At 40.4% G+C, this 18,752-nt stretch overlaps 1 protein-coding gene across 5 annotated transcripts in view; it reads right to left on the bottom strand.

Moving 5' to 3' along the window:
* Positions 1-18,752, bottom strand: part of ppp1r9a (protein phosphatase 1, regulatory subunit 9A) — a 54,326-nt gene that overhangs the window by 31,790 nt on the left and 3,784 nt on the right. For 4 of the 5 annotated variants that reach the window (XM_008421729.3, XM_008421727.3, XM_008421728.3 and 1 more), the window contains exons 1-2: positions 15,322-15,741; positions 11,891-13,383 (exon numbers count right to left, since the gene is read on the bottom strand). In XM_008421729.3, the coding sequence (XP_008419951.1) occupies positions 11,891-13,282 (1,392 nt within the window). In that variant the 5' untranslated portion in view covers positions 13,283-13,383; positions 15,322-15,741. Of the gene's footprint in view, positions 1-11,890; positions 13,384-15,321; positions 15,742-18,752 lie in introns of those variants that run through there. The other variant, XM_008421726.2, reaches the window with a different exon arrangement.

Here is an 18,752-nt window from a genome sequence, read left to right on the forward strand (position 1 = left end):
TATCTGTAATAATAGTGTTGCACTTAACTGCATTAAAACTAGATCGATAGATCAGTAGGCAGACAGATACATAAAAGCTACTACCATAAATAAAAAGACTACAAACAGCAAAAACACATGTACACTAGAACCACAATAAAATCAAAATATAAACCCATAGTGCACATTCTCGGATATATTCCAGCGAGTAAACACCATTGGTGAGACACCATTGACTAAAGAGTGACATAAAACTGTTTAACTGTGTGTGTGAGTGTGCATATATTATGATTTTGCATATTTGAGATATGTATATTACACAATGACATCCATCTATCAAAAGGAGCAAGTTTAACAGGTCATGTATGATATCTGACCAGCAAATTAATCTGGTAAAAGAGTGCTTTTGGTTTTTAAAAAATAAGAAAGTAACACTTTGGCTTGGGAGATGCTTCAGTGAGACGGTACTTAACCATGGCGGTATGAGGGGATGCTGCTGCCTGCTGCTTTTATTACCACAGGGAGGGGCGGAACGAGAGCCAGTCCAGACATGTAGTTGGCAACTTTTAGTCGGACAGCTGTGAGGCAGACTGTTCAGGTCTGCTGCTCGTTGCTAACGGCTACGCTTAAGTGTTGATAAATTACATGCATATATTAGTTAGCATAGGTAGTAAATATATCACACCCCAAGTGTAACTACTTAATTTTTTTTTACATCATGCCCATATTTCAAAAACAAACACGAGGCAGCCCGACTTTACATGTGTTACTGGCCCAAAATCTGACAGGTTCACTAAGCACAATTTTACATGTCACTATTTTTGGCAAGCATAATCCAATACATTGAACCTTTTAAACACTGGTATCCGTTATCAACTGAGAGAAGTGATGACCACAAACATCTAGACAGCTTCATTTACTTTCAGGCACAGCTGGGTGTTCCCTGGGATATACTCGACTGTAATCCAGTTTCTAGTGAAGAGGCTTTAGTCGACTAAACGCGCCGCTCTACCGCTGAACCGAAAAAGTCTCTTGGAGGGTTTACCACAACACAAAGTCATTTGCATGTTAATGTATTCGTGTGCTCTTGCTGCAATCCTTCAAAGCTTTGGAAGTGACTTTGTATCCAAGCACTAACCCATTTTCACAAGGTAAGTATTTGTGCAGTATAGTTCTATTAGTTCTTGTTCAGCTTAGCTTTTGTAACTACCCAGAGATTGACATGTAGTCTCTTGGAAAAGTCTTCATGCCCCTTTAACTTTTCCACATTTTGTCACCTTACAGCCACAAACAACACAACGTACTGATCATTCATTAAGTAGAAGGAACAGCTCATACTGTTTTAACAATATTTTATACATAAAAGTCTGAAAAGCGGAACTGCATTGGCGTTAGCCAACTAGGTCAGCAATTTAGGATTACAGCTGTGAAATGATACGTCTCTACTAGTGTTGTATACAAGCTCATTCAGATTGTTTGGGGAGAACAATAAACGTCAATATTCGTCTCGGCTCAGCTTCTCAATTGAATTTAAGTCTGGACTTGCACTTGACCATTATAACTTGAACATGCTTCGATGTAAACCATTCCAGTCAAGCTCCGACTTTCAAAGCACCTAAAAGGATTTCTTGATTGATTCTCCTACATTTAACTCCATCTTTCTTACCATCCAGTCTGCACAGGCTACCTAAAAAGAAATTCCCAATTTCCACTCCACATTTAAATCCACGCGAGTTTGAGATTGAATTGTTGCATTTAAGCGTGAACACCTTTGCAAGGAGATGCATGGTCAAGCTACTTTTGCACAGGCCAATCTGACTTCTCCGTCAGCAGCTGAAAACATGGTAAACCCTCCTAAACGTCATCACGTTACACCCACTCCGTAGTTGTAATACAGAGTCACCTATTAATCCAACACATGTGGTTTTTGGGGGAGTTTGGGGAGAAAATCAATCAGCCTGGGGAAATCCAGGTTTTCACAAAACATGGAAATCTTTAACCAGAAATAAAGGCTCGATCTGAAACTAGACCTGCAACGTTCTGACTGTGAGGAAACTTCATATGTTTGTGGCTTAAGATGATCATCCTTACAGGGGACAAAGTACATCTTTACGTATGGTCATTCTTGTGTTTTGTATTTTAATTTATTGTAACTATAATGTGAACTTCCTTTTATAGTATTGCATTATTTTGTCATTGTTCTCCATATTCCACAAATAAAACAATACAAATAATATGTTACACTTTGCATCTCATTGCCTCCCATTTCCATTTGACAAGGTTTACATTATTTTCATACACAACACACGGATCAACGCTCCCAACTCCAAAAAAACCTCGAAAATCCACATGGCGTTTATAGCTGCGAAAAGCTTCAACTGCAAATATGGCAGCTGGGTTCAGCAGTTCCACTTGAACAGACCAGCTCGTTACTGGAGCTGCTGTGGCACAGCAGATGTCTGGAAAGCTGCAATTTTAGCCCGGCATCTCTTTCTGTTCCTTTGTTTGAATACACATGTACAGCACCTAACAGCAGTACTCATACAACTTGACATTTTTCACATTACAATGGAAAAATTGCATGTATTTTTATTTCTTTTCTTTTTTTTCTATGCTTTTAAAGAAATGACAAATACAAATCGGAAAAGCGTGTTTATGTTCTCAGTTCCTGCAGGTCAATCCTTTGGAGGACCAGCTTTGTTACAATTAGAAATCCTTTTTGAGCTTCGTTCCTACTGGCTTTGCACATCAAAACAACCAAAACTGTTGCCAAATCTTCACAGAAAAAAAAGCTGAATTCAGTCAGACTGAAAAGAGAACATCTCTGTTGGAGTTAGGTCTGCACTTCATGGTTTGATCTAACCTGTTCTACTGCAGCTCTGATTGTAGGCTTAATGTTGTTGTCCTCAGTCTCATTTTTTTTTTTTTTTTGCAGTCTTTAACAAATTTCTTCAAGGTTCCCTCTAACAACATGTGGAAAACTTCAAACAGAACTTCTGCTTATTGTTTACTTCGCAAGGTTTGTTGCACTGGATTTTATTCAGAGCGTCAGAGTAAAAGGGGGCTGAACACAAATGAATTTGGTCCACTACACAATTATGTGTTTACATGACAAAACGGGAGAAATGCTCTCATGGCAACAGGTTTTCGAGTAAAAATAATAGGACTGCCAGGCACTTCAACTCCAAAATACACAATTTTCCCAGTTAACAGAGCTTCCAACAGCAAAAATGTTGAATGCAGTTGCTCTTGAACAGACCGCCTTCTTTTTTTTTTTTTCATCTCAAGGCTTCACAGTCTAGAAGAGATTGATTTTAGTCATGAGGTACAAGGTTTATTGGTGCCTGTGGATATTGCTGCAGCTGGCAGGACACTGCAGAGTCCTGGGCAGCTGGATATCAGATAAAAGCCGCTCTATGTCTTTACACATATACAGGAAGCTCAATTCTTGGAGGAGAGCATTTGCATTTATATAAATGTCATTAATAAAAAGGGAATTATGAGCCATGCATGCATGTGTTCCGAGGGAAATACAGTCTGATTCGAGCTTAACATGCTGTTCTGATGGTTCAAAGTGCTGAATTTTTCACGTTATTAACTATTTATACATGCTGAATCATGACAGAAGTCGAAGCTTTGCTGATGTGCATCTCCGCTCAGCCGTGAAGTGATGCAGCCGCAGGGTTCCTCCGATGGACGACGATGAGCCGAAGGATAAGGCTGTTCAGCAGAGAGAGAAACGGCAAGAGAAACAAATACGCAAAAGAGATAAGAGACGAGATGGAGAGAAGGTGGACTATGAATTAAAAAAGAAAAAAAAACAGAGCAGCAGTAAATAAGAGGTAGGCAAAATCCAGAGGGACAGGCAGAGAAACAAAATGACTCATTCGACTCATGAACTGGAGGAGCAGCAGGAGACAGTGAGGCTATTGAAGAGTGAAACGAGCAATAAGAGAGAAAATAAAGAAAATGAAAAGAAGAAAAATAACAGAGAGAGTGGCTCAGGCCTCGACGAGGCCAGGAGTAATTTGCTCCAGGGTTGTCTGAGTCCCTGCCTAAGAAGACACGGCGCGGCGCCCGTTCCCTGCAAATAGCCTCTGATGGTATTAAACTGGGTCTTTGCTGTATTGGTGCCAAGGCTGTCGCCTTCCAGACAGTGGGACGCGGCCCGGGGCAACGGGAGGCAGGAAAACTCAGGAGAAATGGTGCTGCAGCACCACAAGCCCAACAAACGCTCACAGTGGATTAACTACTCCCCCCCCCACACAGACACAAGCACGCAAACAGGGTCCGTTCTGGTGCAACAGCTCAGCACATTTGCATTTCATTACCTCTACCTGTGACCACCCACACACACACACACACGCATACAAGCTTGGGAGCTGACAGGTGCTGAAGAAAGTGTCTGGATTCTGAGGGAAGGAGGCATTTGCTGATGACGGCAATAACAGACAGAGATTGACAGCTATGAAGATGCTCAGATGGGAGGAGGAGAATGTGAGAAAAGAGAGAAACCGAGCGAAACGTCCACTCTGCACTCCTGCATTGGGACGAATGTGAGAACAGGGGAATTTAGAGTCCCGTCAGAGTCAGCTCGTCTGTCATCTTGAGACACATCATTTCTCTATCCTCATCTGAAGATTGTTTTTGTTGTTGTTTTTTACCACGTCAGATTGATTTTCATTCGGTGCAGATAGATTATGTAAGTCGATGTTTTAAAATGAACAAAAAGTGCTGGCGGAAACGTAATTAAAACTCAATCTGAGCAAAGGCCGTTTTCTTTAATTGGTGCTTTTGTGACAGACTTAGTTTTTAAAAAAATCTTATTTATTTATTTATTTATTTTTTACTTAGCTAAAAGCTGATTTCTAGCTATGGCACAATTCGACTGGGTGCCACGATTCCCACTAGTAACCAACCTACTAGCCATCGGCAAGCGGCATACATAAACTGTCCTAAATCAAATGGGGAAAATAAAATGTATATGTTGGCATAAGAAACAAAATAACATTTAAGTTGCAGCAGCAGAAGACCGCTTCTTATTTTTTCTCGCAAGAGTATTCACACACCCCATAAACGCCATCGCGTTTTCTCAAGCTACAACTACAAACGTCTGTGCGTTTATATGATAACCTCAAGTGGAAGAAAAAGCATACAAGGCTTTCAAAATTAGTCAGGATTTGACATCTGAAAAGTGTGGCAAGCACTTTTTTAAATCGGGATCTCCCGGTGATCTTTAAAGGAAGATTGGAAAAAAAAAGTCATCTGGTGTTGAAAGAGATGTGTGGAGGAAATATAACAATTCACATTACCCTAAAAAAAACGCACCTCCGGTATGAAACGTGGCAAATGGCATCATCATGCTGTGGGGGATCTTCTTCGTTCAACAGGGACAGGGAAATTTAGTACAGCCGATGGAAAGATGGATTAAGCAAAACAGAGGACAATTCTGGATGGAATCGTGTTAGAGGGTTCTGGAGACTTGAGACTGGGTCAGAGGTTTCGTACAGTCAAAGCTACATGGGAATGGCTTAGATCCCAGGATAGTCACGGATTAGAACGGAGCAGTGAAAGCCCATAAACTGAGAATTTGCCAAGAATTAAAATCGCTCAGTTGGGTCTGACTGAGCCATTCTTTTTTTTTTTTTTGCCAGAAAATTGGAATTTCTTTCCCATTTTAGTCGGAATAGGAAAGAATTGTTGGCCTATTACATGCAACGCAGCACTGCCTGGTAGAGGATGACCCCAAAAAGCTTAACAACTTTGTCTGATTGGTACTATTCTACAAATATGTGTATGTTTTAGTGCGTTATTTTTCTTTTTATTTAATTATCTTTATATCCAAGGAAAAATTGTTGAATTTTAACAAAATTGTCAAATTCCAAATGTGAAAATTACTTTAATTCACTGTTAAAAATGACAGAACAGCAGAAGCCTAGTATGCATTTTTTTATTTTATTTTTTTACTTTATTCCGCACAGGTAGGATCACTAGGTATTTGGGTAGGTGGGTACTGAAAGATTGGTCATGTCAGAGGCTGCTGCTGTACAACACCTGACCAGCCACAAAAAGCACAAGCTCCATCTCGTCTTTCCTGGACGATTAAAAATGTATGTACCCGTGGAGGATTGGGTGGCCCCGAAACAAGAAAACAAAACTGCATTAAAATTAGAGTGAGTAGGATACACGTACAAACACAGGCATTAATATCCTAGTCAAAAGTTGTATAACATCAGAGAGAGAGAGAGAGAGAGAAAAGGGAAAAATAAAAATGCTTCAGATTAGCTCTTCCTTTTCTGCATCTGAAAGCAGGATCGTTACAGAAAAAAAAAACAATATCTAATCGATTGTTTTTAATAAACCTTTCTGAGTTTTACTGCTGGATAATAAAATACTTCTCAGCCAAATTTTTTTTCAATTTTTCCACATAGGCAACTTTATAACGGTGTAAAAACAGTATTACTTTAAATTAATAGAAATGAACTGAGACATAAGACACCAATTACTGTAAATGTGCAGGATATTGACATTAAAATGAATTTAGTGAAAGAGTCCCAGCAATTATTAAGCAGACCAACGATCCAATGATGGTGATGATTAATACTAATGAAAACATTCACAACATTAACAACTGCACAGTATTTTCTGCTTCAGTCTTATATAGCATATTATGTTATTATTATTAGTTTTATTTACTAAAATAACTTTTTTGTGTGAACCTTTATATATGTAAAGGTTGTTCTGCTCTATTCATTCTATTCAGGTCAAAATGGTAAGGTTAATTGGTTACTCTAAATTGCCCAGACGTGTGTGTATTTGTATGTTTTGTGTGTGTATGTACTGCCCTGCAATAGACTGGTGACCTATCCAGATTGTACATCGCCTCTCACCCGGAAACTAGTGGAGACAGACCCCAGACCTGGAGGGTAAAACATGCAGACAGAACTGACTGACTGGTTCTGGCTTACAGGCTCCATAAACACCGCAACCAGCTAAGGGTCCATCGATTTTGTTTCCTGCAGAAGATATTTCAAAAATATTTCATAGTTTGTATGTAATCCACGTTGTGTGTAATTCCATGTATCTGAATCCAGAAATGCAGACTTCGTCCTAAAGTGGAGTAATCCCGTCCACCAGAAAACAAAGTTGGACGCCAGAGTTGCTGGCCATAGCTCATCTAATCTGAGTTGGCCTTTACATGACTGTGCTAAGTCACGCTCCAGATAAGGATGCTTTGGAGTCCCACATGATCCAAGCACATCAAAAAAATTTAATCCGTGGAATGAACTGTTGCGCACAAGAGGAAAAGGAAGAGCAGACACTGGTTCTGCCAGGGGGCTTCTCCGCCACGTCCTGAACCGAAGGCATATAAAAGAGTTTCCAAATCCTCAAGAAAAATAACCGCCTCTTAATGCCTGACAAGTCTGTGGAGTGGGACTGAGTGAATGTGAGCTGGGATTGTGTCTGTTGTTTTGGCATGAGCAACTCTCGTTCATCCTTTACCAAATGCAGTCGTTTAAACTTTTTGTGTTTCCCTCATAGCCCTCTTACACCCAAAGAGAAGTGGAAAACACTAGATAGATGGATAAATATGGATAGTCAACAAAACCCTTTTATGCTTCAAATCAATTTGGCAGAACAAACACCCGTCTGCATTCAGGAAACCTTTGCTACGTAGGGGTGATGGTTAAATATCACTTTGATCACCGTTCTGACCTCAGATCCATCTGACTCAGGATTGCAGTGATAATGCAGCAGCAGAAACTAATGGACATCGCCTCTGTGTGTATGATCACCGAGATCAGAGTGGAGGGGTGGGGGGGGCGATTACAGAGCCACTTCAGTGACCATTTAACTGCTGCTCCACTCATCACGTCTATTTAGATTCTGCAGTATCGCAACTAATGAAACCACAGTGACTCTACAGGCACAAAACGGTTCTGAAAAAAGTGAAAACAGCTCATGCAGAAGGAAAGAACCCAACGGTTGATTGACACAGCAGAGAGGCAGAGACCCAAGATGTCCGTCTGATGTACAGTAAAAGACAAGGGGCAAGGCGGCAACAAGTGACGGCTGCAGCTTTTATAGGTTGCAGGCACAACCGAGGTCGGGGAAATTCAAACTGGAAGAGATGTGCGTGATAAATTCAGACCGCACATTAGGCTCTCTGCATCGGATAAGGTGAGCACAACGCGGCCTGACAACAGCACATCAAATGTGTGACAGAGGACCAAATCGACTTTAATGCCTGCGCTTTAATCTGTTGGCCACACACTGAACAAGTGAACGGATGTCGGGGATAAACCCTGCAGTTTCAATTAGTATGAGACCCGACTCTTCTCCGTTGGTCGGTGCCGCTTGGTACGGCAGACGACCGCTGCGTCCGCTGGCTCAAAGCGGTCACTTCTTAGTGGGTCAGCGAGGACGTTAAAAGCTGCGATTTACGGCCAACGATGCAGCTCAGCGAGCCTGTATTTACAGAGAACGAGGCCAACTTTGACCCAGATGGTGCAAATAGTCTGATGTTTATCAGATATGGTATTTGTCATGTTCAAAGTGACGTGTCTATCAAGAGCTCAGAAAATCTGACGTTGAAGCAGCTGGACAGAATTTGACCCCGTGGAGAGTTCAGTCAAAGGAACATCTGCCACAGTAGATGTTGTGGTATTTTATTTTAGGCCAAGTTTGGACGAGAATTCTGTCTGGAAACTATTTTTGGATGTTGTTTGGGGGGAAAGTTCCACATTAGATGAAACTGCGAAGACACATTGAATCCACTGTAATTGTCATGCCCAGCCACTGTGTGGCGCTGTGATCTTAGCATGGTGTCGAAACAAACATGAGCCTTAGCTTTTGATCCTCATAGACATAACATAAGATATATTATGTCTATGTTGATCCTTAGCTTAGTAGCCTATCTTCGTCTTTGACTACCAAGAGCTCATGTGACACATATACATATATATATATTTTTTTTTTTTTATCAGAAAATGTGTTAAGCACAGACAGCAATAGATGTTATTTGCCACTGTTTTTGTTGTTATCTGCCCGTGAATGCATGTCAGCGTTCTGCATTCGTGTTCCCGAAATATTATCGGAGACTCCGATAACTGAACAGGTGAAAACAAGCAGCTGGACCGCGACAAAAAATGTTGCCATTTCACTAATGAACAGCACTGTGTAAATGCATGGGTAAGAACCAACAGATTCAGTTTCTATTTAAACAGTAATGCCAGACTCAAGAAGATAAAAAAAAATATATATTTACTCAACCTACTACAGAAAATCTTCTTCTTGATAGCAGATAATCTAAGAAAAGAGAAGCCAAAGTAAGTTTCTGCACCTAACTTAAAAGCTTTGTGATTAATCGAGTTTCCAGTAATTTAATCATTTTTACAAAAGGAGGAGAAATGCATTGCATAAGTACTAAGACTTGATTAGAATTATGTAACAGAATTTCGAAACCAACTACAGTCTCTACCCACTGGGGTCAAGCTGGACTCGTGCTGGGGGCTGAGAAAAAAGCTTTGTGTCCTTCACCATAAAGACGAACAAAAGACAGAACCCCGTTTGTTCATCATGTGCTGAGAGCAGAGGGGGAGTGTAATGAAGAGGTGGGAGGGGTGCATGTCTAATTGGTTGTGAGTTTGCGTGTGGGGTGGGGGCAGCAACCCCATTGAATATTCAATATGATGAATGAGCGTCAGGGCTTTTCATAGAAAACAGAAGCCTTGAAACGCAAGACCACAACAGCAAACTGGGACAACAAGAGCTGTAGTATTCAGATTCACTGTGTTAATACGCTCACAAAAGGCACAGTCTGAGTGTTTTTCTGACATCTTGAAAAAAAATCAAGCCGATAAACAACAAAAACTGAAGACAAACGTGAAATCAAACAGGCATTTCACATCACTTGAAAAGCATTGCAATTCACAACTCAGCATTTTGATAGAGGTTTGAGCTGCTATAAACATTAGACACTGGCTGTAATGTGCAAGTGTTGGGAAGTGAGAGGGAAAACCATAGAGAAATCGAAAGAGCTGTCTGAAGCCTCCGGAAGCAGCTTCTGAGCCTGGAAAATTATCTAAAAAGGTTTCAAATGAATCTGATATTAATCCTTACACTGCACAAAAAAATAGTCTACGTGTGGAAGACGCTCAAAACAACTTGTTCACCCTGAAAGCAGACTGTAAGATGCTAAATGTAGCATCAAAAAGTCCTAAAATGTCCGTCCATTGTCAACAAGAGGTGCATACCTGTGCTATCAGAAAGAGACTGCTCACATTTAACTTTCATGGATGGAAAAAACATTGACTCTCCAAGAAAAATATGAAGGCAGGACTTTAGCTCAAGGGGACAAAAGGCAAAGATAAGGACTTCTCTAAAGTCAGATAGATGAATAAAATAAACATCTCACAGCTGAAAGTGACAAACTTTCCTCAGATTGACATCAAAGAAAGGTTGTTGGCTACAAGAAGTGTCTCACAAAAGTTTTTTCTTTAACCAAAGGGGGTACACTAGGTATTAGGGTACACCCCGGAACTAGTTAGTAGACACATTTTTGTAAACTTTTATGAAAAATAAGTAAAGCAATGGGGATGTTTGGTTTTTGTGTGCAATGCAAGTTCCATTAACCTTAGGTAAATCAAAAAGAAAAAACATTAATAAGGGAACTTTTCTTTTTAAAAAAACTAATATTTAATGAGGCATTCTAACTCTCTTAATTTGTATTAAGATACATGTATCTTAATACAGATAATACATGCATTTAAGATAGTTTTATAAGTGATGTACAAAAATATTCAACATTATTTTATTTATAAAACAGCAAAAGGTAAGTACTGGTCAACATAGATTCCAAACCTTCTGTTTTTCTCTGTGTGTTGGGTCTTAACCACAAGGAGAAGAAAAACAGGGCAAAATGGCACACTTTGCAGAGAAAGCTCAGGGTAATTAGTTAGCCAACGTGAAGGTTTTTGCCTCAGCATAACTGGGCTAATTGTTCTGCTTCAATACTATGTGTTTAAAGGGCTTGGTGACAACCACCCTGGTCGTTTGCTACAGCTCCACTTACAGCAGCTCTTCTACAATAACCTACATTTCTCAAGATTCTGCTTCACATCATAAGCAGCAGTATCTCACCCCATTGCCAAGCGCCGGCTGAAAGTCTCAGGCAGAGAAACTAGATTTCACAGACAGACTGCACAACCAAAAATAGAGAAGAAAAGGGCACGTTGTTTGCTCCTGCAAATGTTAAGCTGAGTACTTGGAGGACAAATGCAGGCAAATATTTTTGCATAATCTTCCAAATCCATCTTTTCGAAGACTTGCTGCATTATGTGAAGCTGAGGATTAAATACAGTAATGAAATAAAGTAAAAGACAGATGGAACAAACGCCACTGCCTTGTAATTACCACCTTTCCAAAACTGGTGTAAACCTCTACCAAATCCTTGCATTAAAGGGCCCCAATATGCAGAAAAAAGGTTCACATGGACTCTGCCTGGGTCCATGTGAACCCATGAAATTCATCAATATCATGATGAAACAAAACACTGCAGGAGAAAACACAAACAGTGTCTTGTGTTATAATTGCGTGGGCGTTGAACCAGCATGACTAACACATGCACAGATGTGCTCATAAACACGTCAAAGTCCCCGAGAGCAACGTTTCATCTGCCACCGTATTAGCACGTAAGATATGAAACTATGCAAAAAATGTAAAAAGGAACACAATGAAGAACTTGCAATAATTCACTGTGGTTTAGGTTTCACCCTGAAATAATAGATTATTAAAAGAAACTCTTGAATAAAGTATAGTTGTTTTAGTCTACGGTTTGCTTTTCTACTGTTTGTGGATGTAATTGAGCTCAGTGCAGTAGCACAACATTTTTAAACTACATCCAGCTTACTGTAATGGGAGATGTGCTGAAGCGAATCTTCCTCTTTGGTGGGACGTCCTCTTTGTTTTCTTCCGGCAGACCAGGGATCTCCGTCACGTCGGAGCCAGGGTCGTAGACAATATCCTCGTCATCACCATACAGGTCATCATCGGGATCGGTGCAGCTTTCCCCCCAGCCCTGGTAACAGGCGTCCCCATCTGCATTAAAAATCACCCTCTCATTTCCTGTATATTCCTCCTCCGGTTCTTCAGTTTGGTCCTTGGGTGGTTCAGGGGAGGTTTCCTGCTTCAAAGCATCCACGTCGTCTTTACTTTCTCCAGTTTGTGGGGTTATGGTGGGCAGCGGGTCATGAGTAACATCTTCAAAATTTTTATTGGTAATCACAGTACTACGTGTAGATTTTGAGGCTTTGGTGACTTCTTGGTCCTCGATAAGTGTCAGTGAGTCTGAGGGTTTTTCTTCTTCTTCGTAAGAGCCGTTAACCTGGCTTCCATTGGTGGTGGCATTGTACAAATTTTGCCTGTCTCTTCTAGAAGTTTTCCCGGTTTTGTCCTGGATCTCTTCATCTCGTGAACTCTCTTTTTTGGCTTCAGAAGTATCTGCTCCAGGACTGGGGCTCAGGAAGTCCTCAGTGGATGAAGACGCAGGAAACTTGCCCCCGATTTTGTTCCGGTAGTTTCCGCGGATTGGAGATTGTCGTGACTCATCCTCACTGAGATCTCCTCCTTGGCGATAGGATCCATCAGGTGAGTAGAGGGCTCGCCTACTGACTCCTCTATAGGACCCCCCTTGATTGTGTTGGTCAGCATTTTCAAAAACAGCACTGAGCTGACTAACGGTTGGTGACGATGCCTCGGTTCTGGAGCACAGAGAGTCCAGAGAGTCTGTACTGCCTCTGTTGGACCTCGCTCCTCTCCAGTCATCAAGGTGTTCATGAGAGCCCCTCTTGTCGCGTCCGTAGGGAAAGACCGGTGATTGGGATTGGTCACGTGACTGTTGTTCAAATAATTTCCTGGTTTCGGAAAACTTTGCCCCTGCACCCCCAATCCTCTCAGCAGACGAAGAATGTTGAAGTTTGATGACTGATCCATCAGTTTTGTTGATGAAGTTGGTGGGCTTCACTAGTTTTTGCGGCGAGGATTCGTCCCGACCCCTGGCTTTACTGGTTGTATTTTCTGAGCCCATCTGCATGAACATGTCCTTAATGCGACTGACATGAGCGCCATACTGGCGACCCCTCGGTTGTTTCACCCGCTCGAGGTCTTTGGGCTTCGAGTCCCCGTCAATCCGAGGCTGGTCAAAGGCCCTCTTAAGTGCCTGAAACTCAGCCCGGTAGGCATTACGGTGGGGGGAGGCACTGCGGAGGCTGGTCCTCTCCCCCGAAGCCTCCGTCTTCAGCATGATGATGTCTTTGGGTTTAGAGGCAATGTCAGCATTGCTGTGACCTCATTAGAGCCCAAAGTCTAGTCAGGCCTACTCCAGTGCTTTAAGCCTAGTCACACCTGCAGAGATGAAAAGAGATGTAAGTATACTGAATTTATATTCTGATCTCAACAACAGTCAATGCAGAACGTCTTTATTCTACCCCACAGTGTTTTCTCAGAGATAAACACACATCAGTAGAAGCACCAGAGGCAGTTTTGGGATGAAGAGTCCTGCCTGAGGATGTTGAATGAAAAAGTAGGTACTGTGTTTTTCTTTGTACTGCCCAACTCACTCTTCCTCCTGATACTTCAGGATGCATCTCCAAACACATAAACAATCATCCCTAGCCAACTTTTAACTTTAATAATTATAGATAAAAGCTAGAAAACATCATTTGTGTTATCAATTACATATTTACATACTCTTCAAAAGACAAGCAGAAGAAATATGCTGCTTGATGTTATTGTACGCAAGGTATAAGCAAGCATAAGAATACCACAGATTCATGGTATATATAAAAATGTTTTTAAAAATGTACATTAGCGCACTGATAAGCAAAAATCATTCCTGCTTCCTGTAGCATAATCAATATTACAGATTTAATAGCGTTATCTATAAAATTTATTGATTCTTATTTTTTACCCAAAAAAAACAGACCTTTTTTTTTAAAAAAAATAAAGTAAAATGTGCAGTAGCCTTGTTTCAGCCAGCCAACAGGCAATAGCAGCAATAAATCAATCAAAATCAGTCATTTTTATTGATTTATTAATCAATTTTGTTTTGTAACCAGGTTGCTGTGCACTACAGACTTCTGCCCAGGTCCGCCTTGAAAATGAGATCTGGATCTCATAGGGTTTACCTGGTTAAATAAAGGAAATAAAAACTTTTTTTTTTATGTGGGGGAGGGTCAACATCTGTGATTCTAATTTAAAAGCTTTAACTGCAGGAATGCTTTGATGGACAATTTTGTGCAGTTTAACCTCAATTACACTCTTAGCGTCTTTAGGTCACACCCTTTGATATTTACAAATCTATACTTCATGTTAAGATTCATACATTTGTATTCAAAGCTGTATGAAATATACTTGTTTTAGTTTCTTTTATTTATTTGATAACCGTCTCTATAGGAACAGTAACACTTTCATCTCCTCAAGTCATCACATGCCTTATAGGTTTTCTTTTTTGTTGTTGTTGTTGTTGTTGTTGTTTTTCCAAAATGTCAACCATCACTCTCTGACTGTATCATCTTTATTATGAGCTTTAATGTTTTGCTTGCAGACATGTGGCACTTTTGGGCAATATTTATTTGCTTCCAGACACCGTGATACTGGATTAAAGCAGACAAATATTCCATATCTACGGCCATTAATATTTAATCTGGTTCGGAAATGCATACCACACTGTGAGAGGTGAAACATCAGGAAATACTGAGATAAAAAAAGAACACAGGAACAACCATCCGGTACATGAAAAATCCATTAACCCGAGTTGTTCTGTAACCCACAGCCTGAATGGTATAGATGTAAGAGTAACAGAAGCAGGGACTGAACCCTAAATGTCCTGGTTCACTATTCATTATTCACCAAGCTGGACTCTTACGGGTCACTTCTGTGAATTTCTTAAGCAATACATTGATTGGCTTGATCTCCGGCACCACTGTGAGGGGAGGAAAGAAGATCATAATGTTGTTTGGGAGGAGAAAAAAAAAAGTGAGGCTTTAACACTGACTCAGTTGAATCAGACAAACGAGCGCACATCAGCCACACCGCGCAGAACATGACAGCTCAGGCTTGCCCCCCTTTTCCTCCTCCCCGGAGCCCTTTAACGTGCATTTATTTACATTTATCTCCTTTGGTATCTTTCTGAAAACAGGCGGAACACATGCGGTCAAATGTTCAAGACGGCGAAGTTCTAACTGTTCGCCACAAAACCACTGCGATCTGGCTCCACTGCAAGAAAAAAAAAAAAAAACAACAACAACAACAAACAAACAAACAAAAAAACAAAAGACTTACATTCAACGCTCTAGCTTCGTTGGGCTCCTAACAGGCAAGAAATGTAATCCAGAGGGCAAATGCGGAGGGAAATATGGATGCCCTCGCTGGAAAAGCTTCCCAAAAATAACATTTCTCTCCCACGCTCGTAAATGGTCCAGGACGGAATCGCCACTACAGAAACGCTTAGACACACTGAAGCCGCTTCAACGCCATTGCAGGCAATGGGTGATGCTGCCAGTTGCACAATAGGGGTGTCGGGGCAATTTGGCAGCCCGCCTCACTGAGAGCTTGCACTCTCGCGGCGTTCGCCGGAGGGCAGCGTCCGATCCACATCCACGTCGCGTCCAAGCGCACGAACTCGCCGCGCTGATGAGCAGCGGCGTGGAAATATAAAGCGTCATGTGACAGGTGCTCAAACCTAAACTGCGGCAATGGTTCGGTCCGATAATCTGCGCCGCGGAGGGGGTGGGGTGAGGTGGGGTGGGGTGGGGGGGATCCAGTGAGCCTGCAGTCTGGCATAAATACCAACACACACAGCGACTGTAACTTCGCTGGAGGATGAGTGCTCGGTAGAGGGCTCTGGGTGGTGTGGGGTCAAGGACCACACTGATGCTGGTTCCCAAACGGCGGTGCCGGGGCCAGGAAGTGGTGCCGGAGAAGTTTACAGCTGTTGTGTCATGCTGCAGTTCAACTGCCAGAGCTTTAAAATTAAACTTAAAGGTTTAGTTTGAATTGGTTTTTTCTTTCTGTTTTTTTTTTTGTTTGTTTTGTTTTTTTGTTGTTTTTTTTGGGGGGGGGGGGGGGGTTCTAAGGAGTTGCGTTAAGTAGCCAGGGTCTTACACATCGCAATATATGTTTTTGATAGTTTAAAGAAACACAAAAGTTTAATTGACAACCAGACTGGATCAGTTTTTCAGACTGGATCAGTTTTTCTGTCATATTGAAATTAGCACAATTTTGTTTCGCAAAACAAACTCACATTGCAAGGGTAAAAGGACAAAACCTCCAATCTGAAAAAAACCAGTTGCTGTGTTCAACGTTATCTCAGCAAACACAAGTGTGTATTTTTCCATCATGAGGCATTTCTGTCACAAAGAAAGGCATGTTTTGTTTAAGTCAGATCAAATATGGTCAGTCTTGCTCATTCTCGTTACTTAAAGTAAAATTCCAGCAGATCGGAAGATTTTGAACTGTGGTGATGGAATTCCTCTGAATGGTGTGAGTCATTTGTCAGATGTAACAAACACAAGTATTGCGCTAATAGCTGATTCAGTGATCTGAATCAGCTGTAGAAAGTTTCAGCAGAAGTGATGCTTGAAAATAGAACGGTGGAAAAAGGAATTTCTGGGCAGCACCCTCTAGCATCAGGCGGGGGCAGACACCCTTAGAGGGTTGCTATGACGAAAATAAACAAATGAATGAATGTTCTTGTGTTGTATGCCAAGGTGTGTTTAATTTATTGAAGAGATCCTTGGCATGACTTTACTCTGAAACTAGCCCTGGTCCGATTTGTCGTTAGCTTGAATCTTCAGTCAAAACTTCTTTCTCTTGATCCAGATTTAGATAACTGCAGAACCCATGTAAGATTATTACTTGCAAAATAGCGACTTTACAGGAACTTACTTCAAAAATTCAAAACTGTTGCACATTTACACCACATACTAGTTTCTGCCACCCCCAACTTCATGTTTTAGAGACAAACATTGTTCAGTTTTAAAAAATACCTTCGCAGCTCTTCATTTGCTCCTTTGTTTATGAGCTTATTAATAAACTCATAAAATATCGAATTGTTTTTGTTTTAAATAGTCTTTTAAATAACTTTGACTCCAAACTCTAAGATTTAAAAGAGGTGTGCTTTGAGTTCATCATAAATTCTGAGTTTCTAGGATTTAAAAGTATGTTTTATTAACGTGAATCAACAATTAGAGTTCAATATAGCTCACAAGCTGTTTTGTTTTTTTTGTTTCTGTCCGTGAAATTGTTATATATTTTTGGATTTCCAACTGTAAAATGAAACTGTAAACGCCCACTGTGACATGATTACATATAGTTAGAGTTTAGTCCTGAACTAACAACAAACATCTGCCTATGTATGTCTTGATTGTATTTTAAATGACTAGGTAGTTCAATTTTGTTTGGGGTAAAAGCCAAATATGAAGTAATCTCCAACATTAATTCACTCAAATCTCATTATTTCGCTATGTCCGGATTTCTTCACTCTTTAACAAGCCATGTTTAAGAATTTAGTTTCCAAATAATAGTATTCATATTTAGGAATATGAATACTGCTTTTTTCCTCATTCATGCTTAGCAGGATCTAAGAAGAAGTCAGACATTCCAGCTGGTTGGGTCACACAGCAGTTCACAGACACACCACCTAAAGCAGAAAATCATGTGATTAATCACGAGGAAACAAGGAAGCTTTGTCAACACTGAAATGTGTGATTACTTTTACAGACGGTCCAGAGTTACTTTGGCGATTTTGCTGTGATAAAATAGAGACCTCTGTTAATTTCGCATATACAGAAAATCTAACAGTGTAACAAATGCTTGTCACTGATTTTAGGTTTTACTCTAAACTATTTGTGACAATTACATATTTTTCTTTCACAGTGTTGGTCTATCACATTAGATACCAATTTTTTTTTAAAAATCATTGATGTTTTTGAAATAGCTTTCACCATTTAAATTCAGTTCAGTTTGCTTATATAGCATCAAATCACAGCAAATGTCATCTCAAGTTACTTTGCGAAAAGCAATCACATAATTCAGTCCCAATATGCAAAAGCCCATTACATCTAGTGGTTTTGTTTAGGTGAGAAACACAACCACAAACCAGCTGCAAAATGTATAGGATGTAAGACAAGCACACACAGTTAGTCACAGAAATAGTTCCTGCAGTTTCTTTCTCTAGAAAAGTGAAGCCGTTCAAGAAAGAATGGCAGGATCTAGTGCATCATCTCTAGAATAAAGACATGAACTTGTTAACAGCAACAGTTCAGATGTCGATCCAGAAAAGTATGACAGAAATACAGAATGCCAGCAAAAAAAAAGAAAAGAAAAGAAAGTTAATAGGAGAAATAATGTCAGATAATAAAAAAATTGAGAGAGTAGTGAGTTAGGAGAAGTATGTCCTCCACCAGCCTAAGCTACAGAGACAGCTCGGGATAATTTAACCCACTTTCCTGCATATAGGCTGAGAGCTGGTTCCACTTGAGAGGATCCTGATCAGTTAAAGATCTGCCTCTCATTCTACTTTTAGACCATTAAACCTGCAGTATGAGAGGGAAGTGCTCTGTTGGGAACATATGGATAATCAGATTTCTGATATAAGACTTTTTGACAATAAAGCATTATATAAAAATATAAATAATCCAGCATATATTAATGCATTATATTAGTTTTTCTACATCACTCTTGGACAGGATAGTTTTATTTTGGAAGTATTT

The sequence above is a fragment of the Poecilia reticulata genome, chromosome 11 (assembly GCF_904066995.2).
Source record: "Poecilia reticulata chromosome 11, P_reticulata-male-v2, whole genome shotgun sequence".
NCBI classification, from domain to species: Eukaryota; Metazoa; Chordata; class Actinopteri; order Cyprinodontiformes; family Poeciliidae; genus Poecilia; species Poecilia reticulata.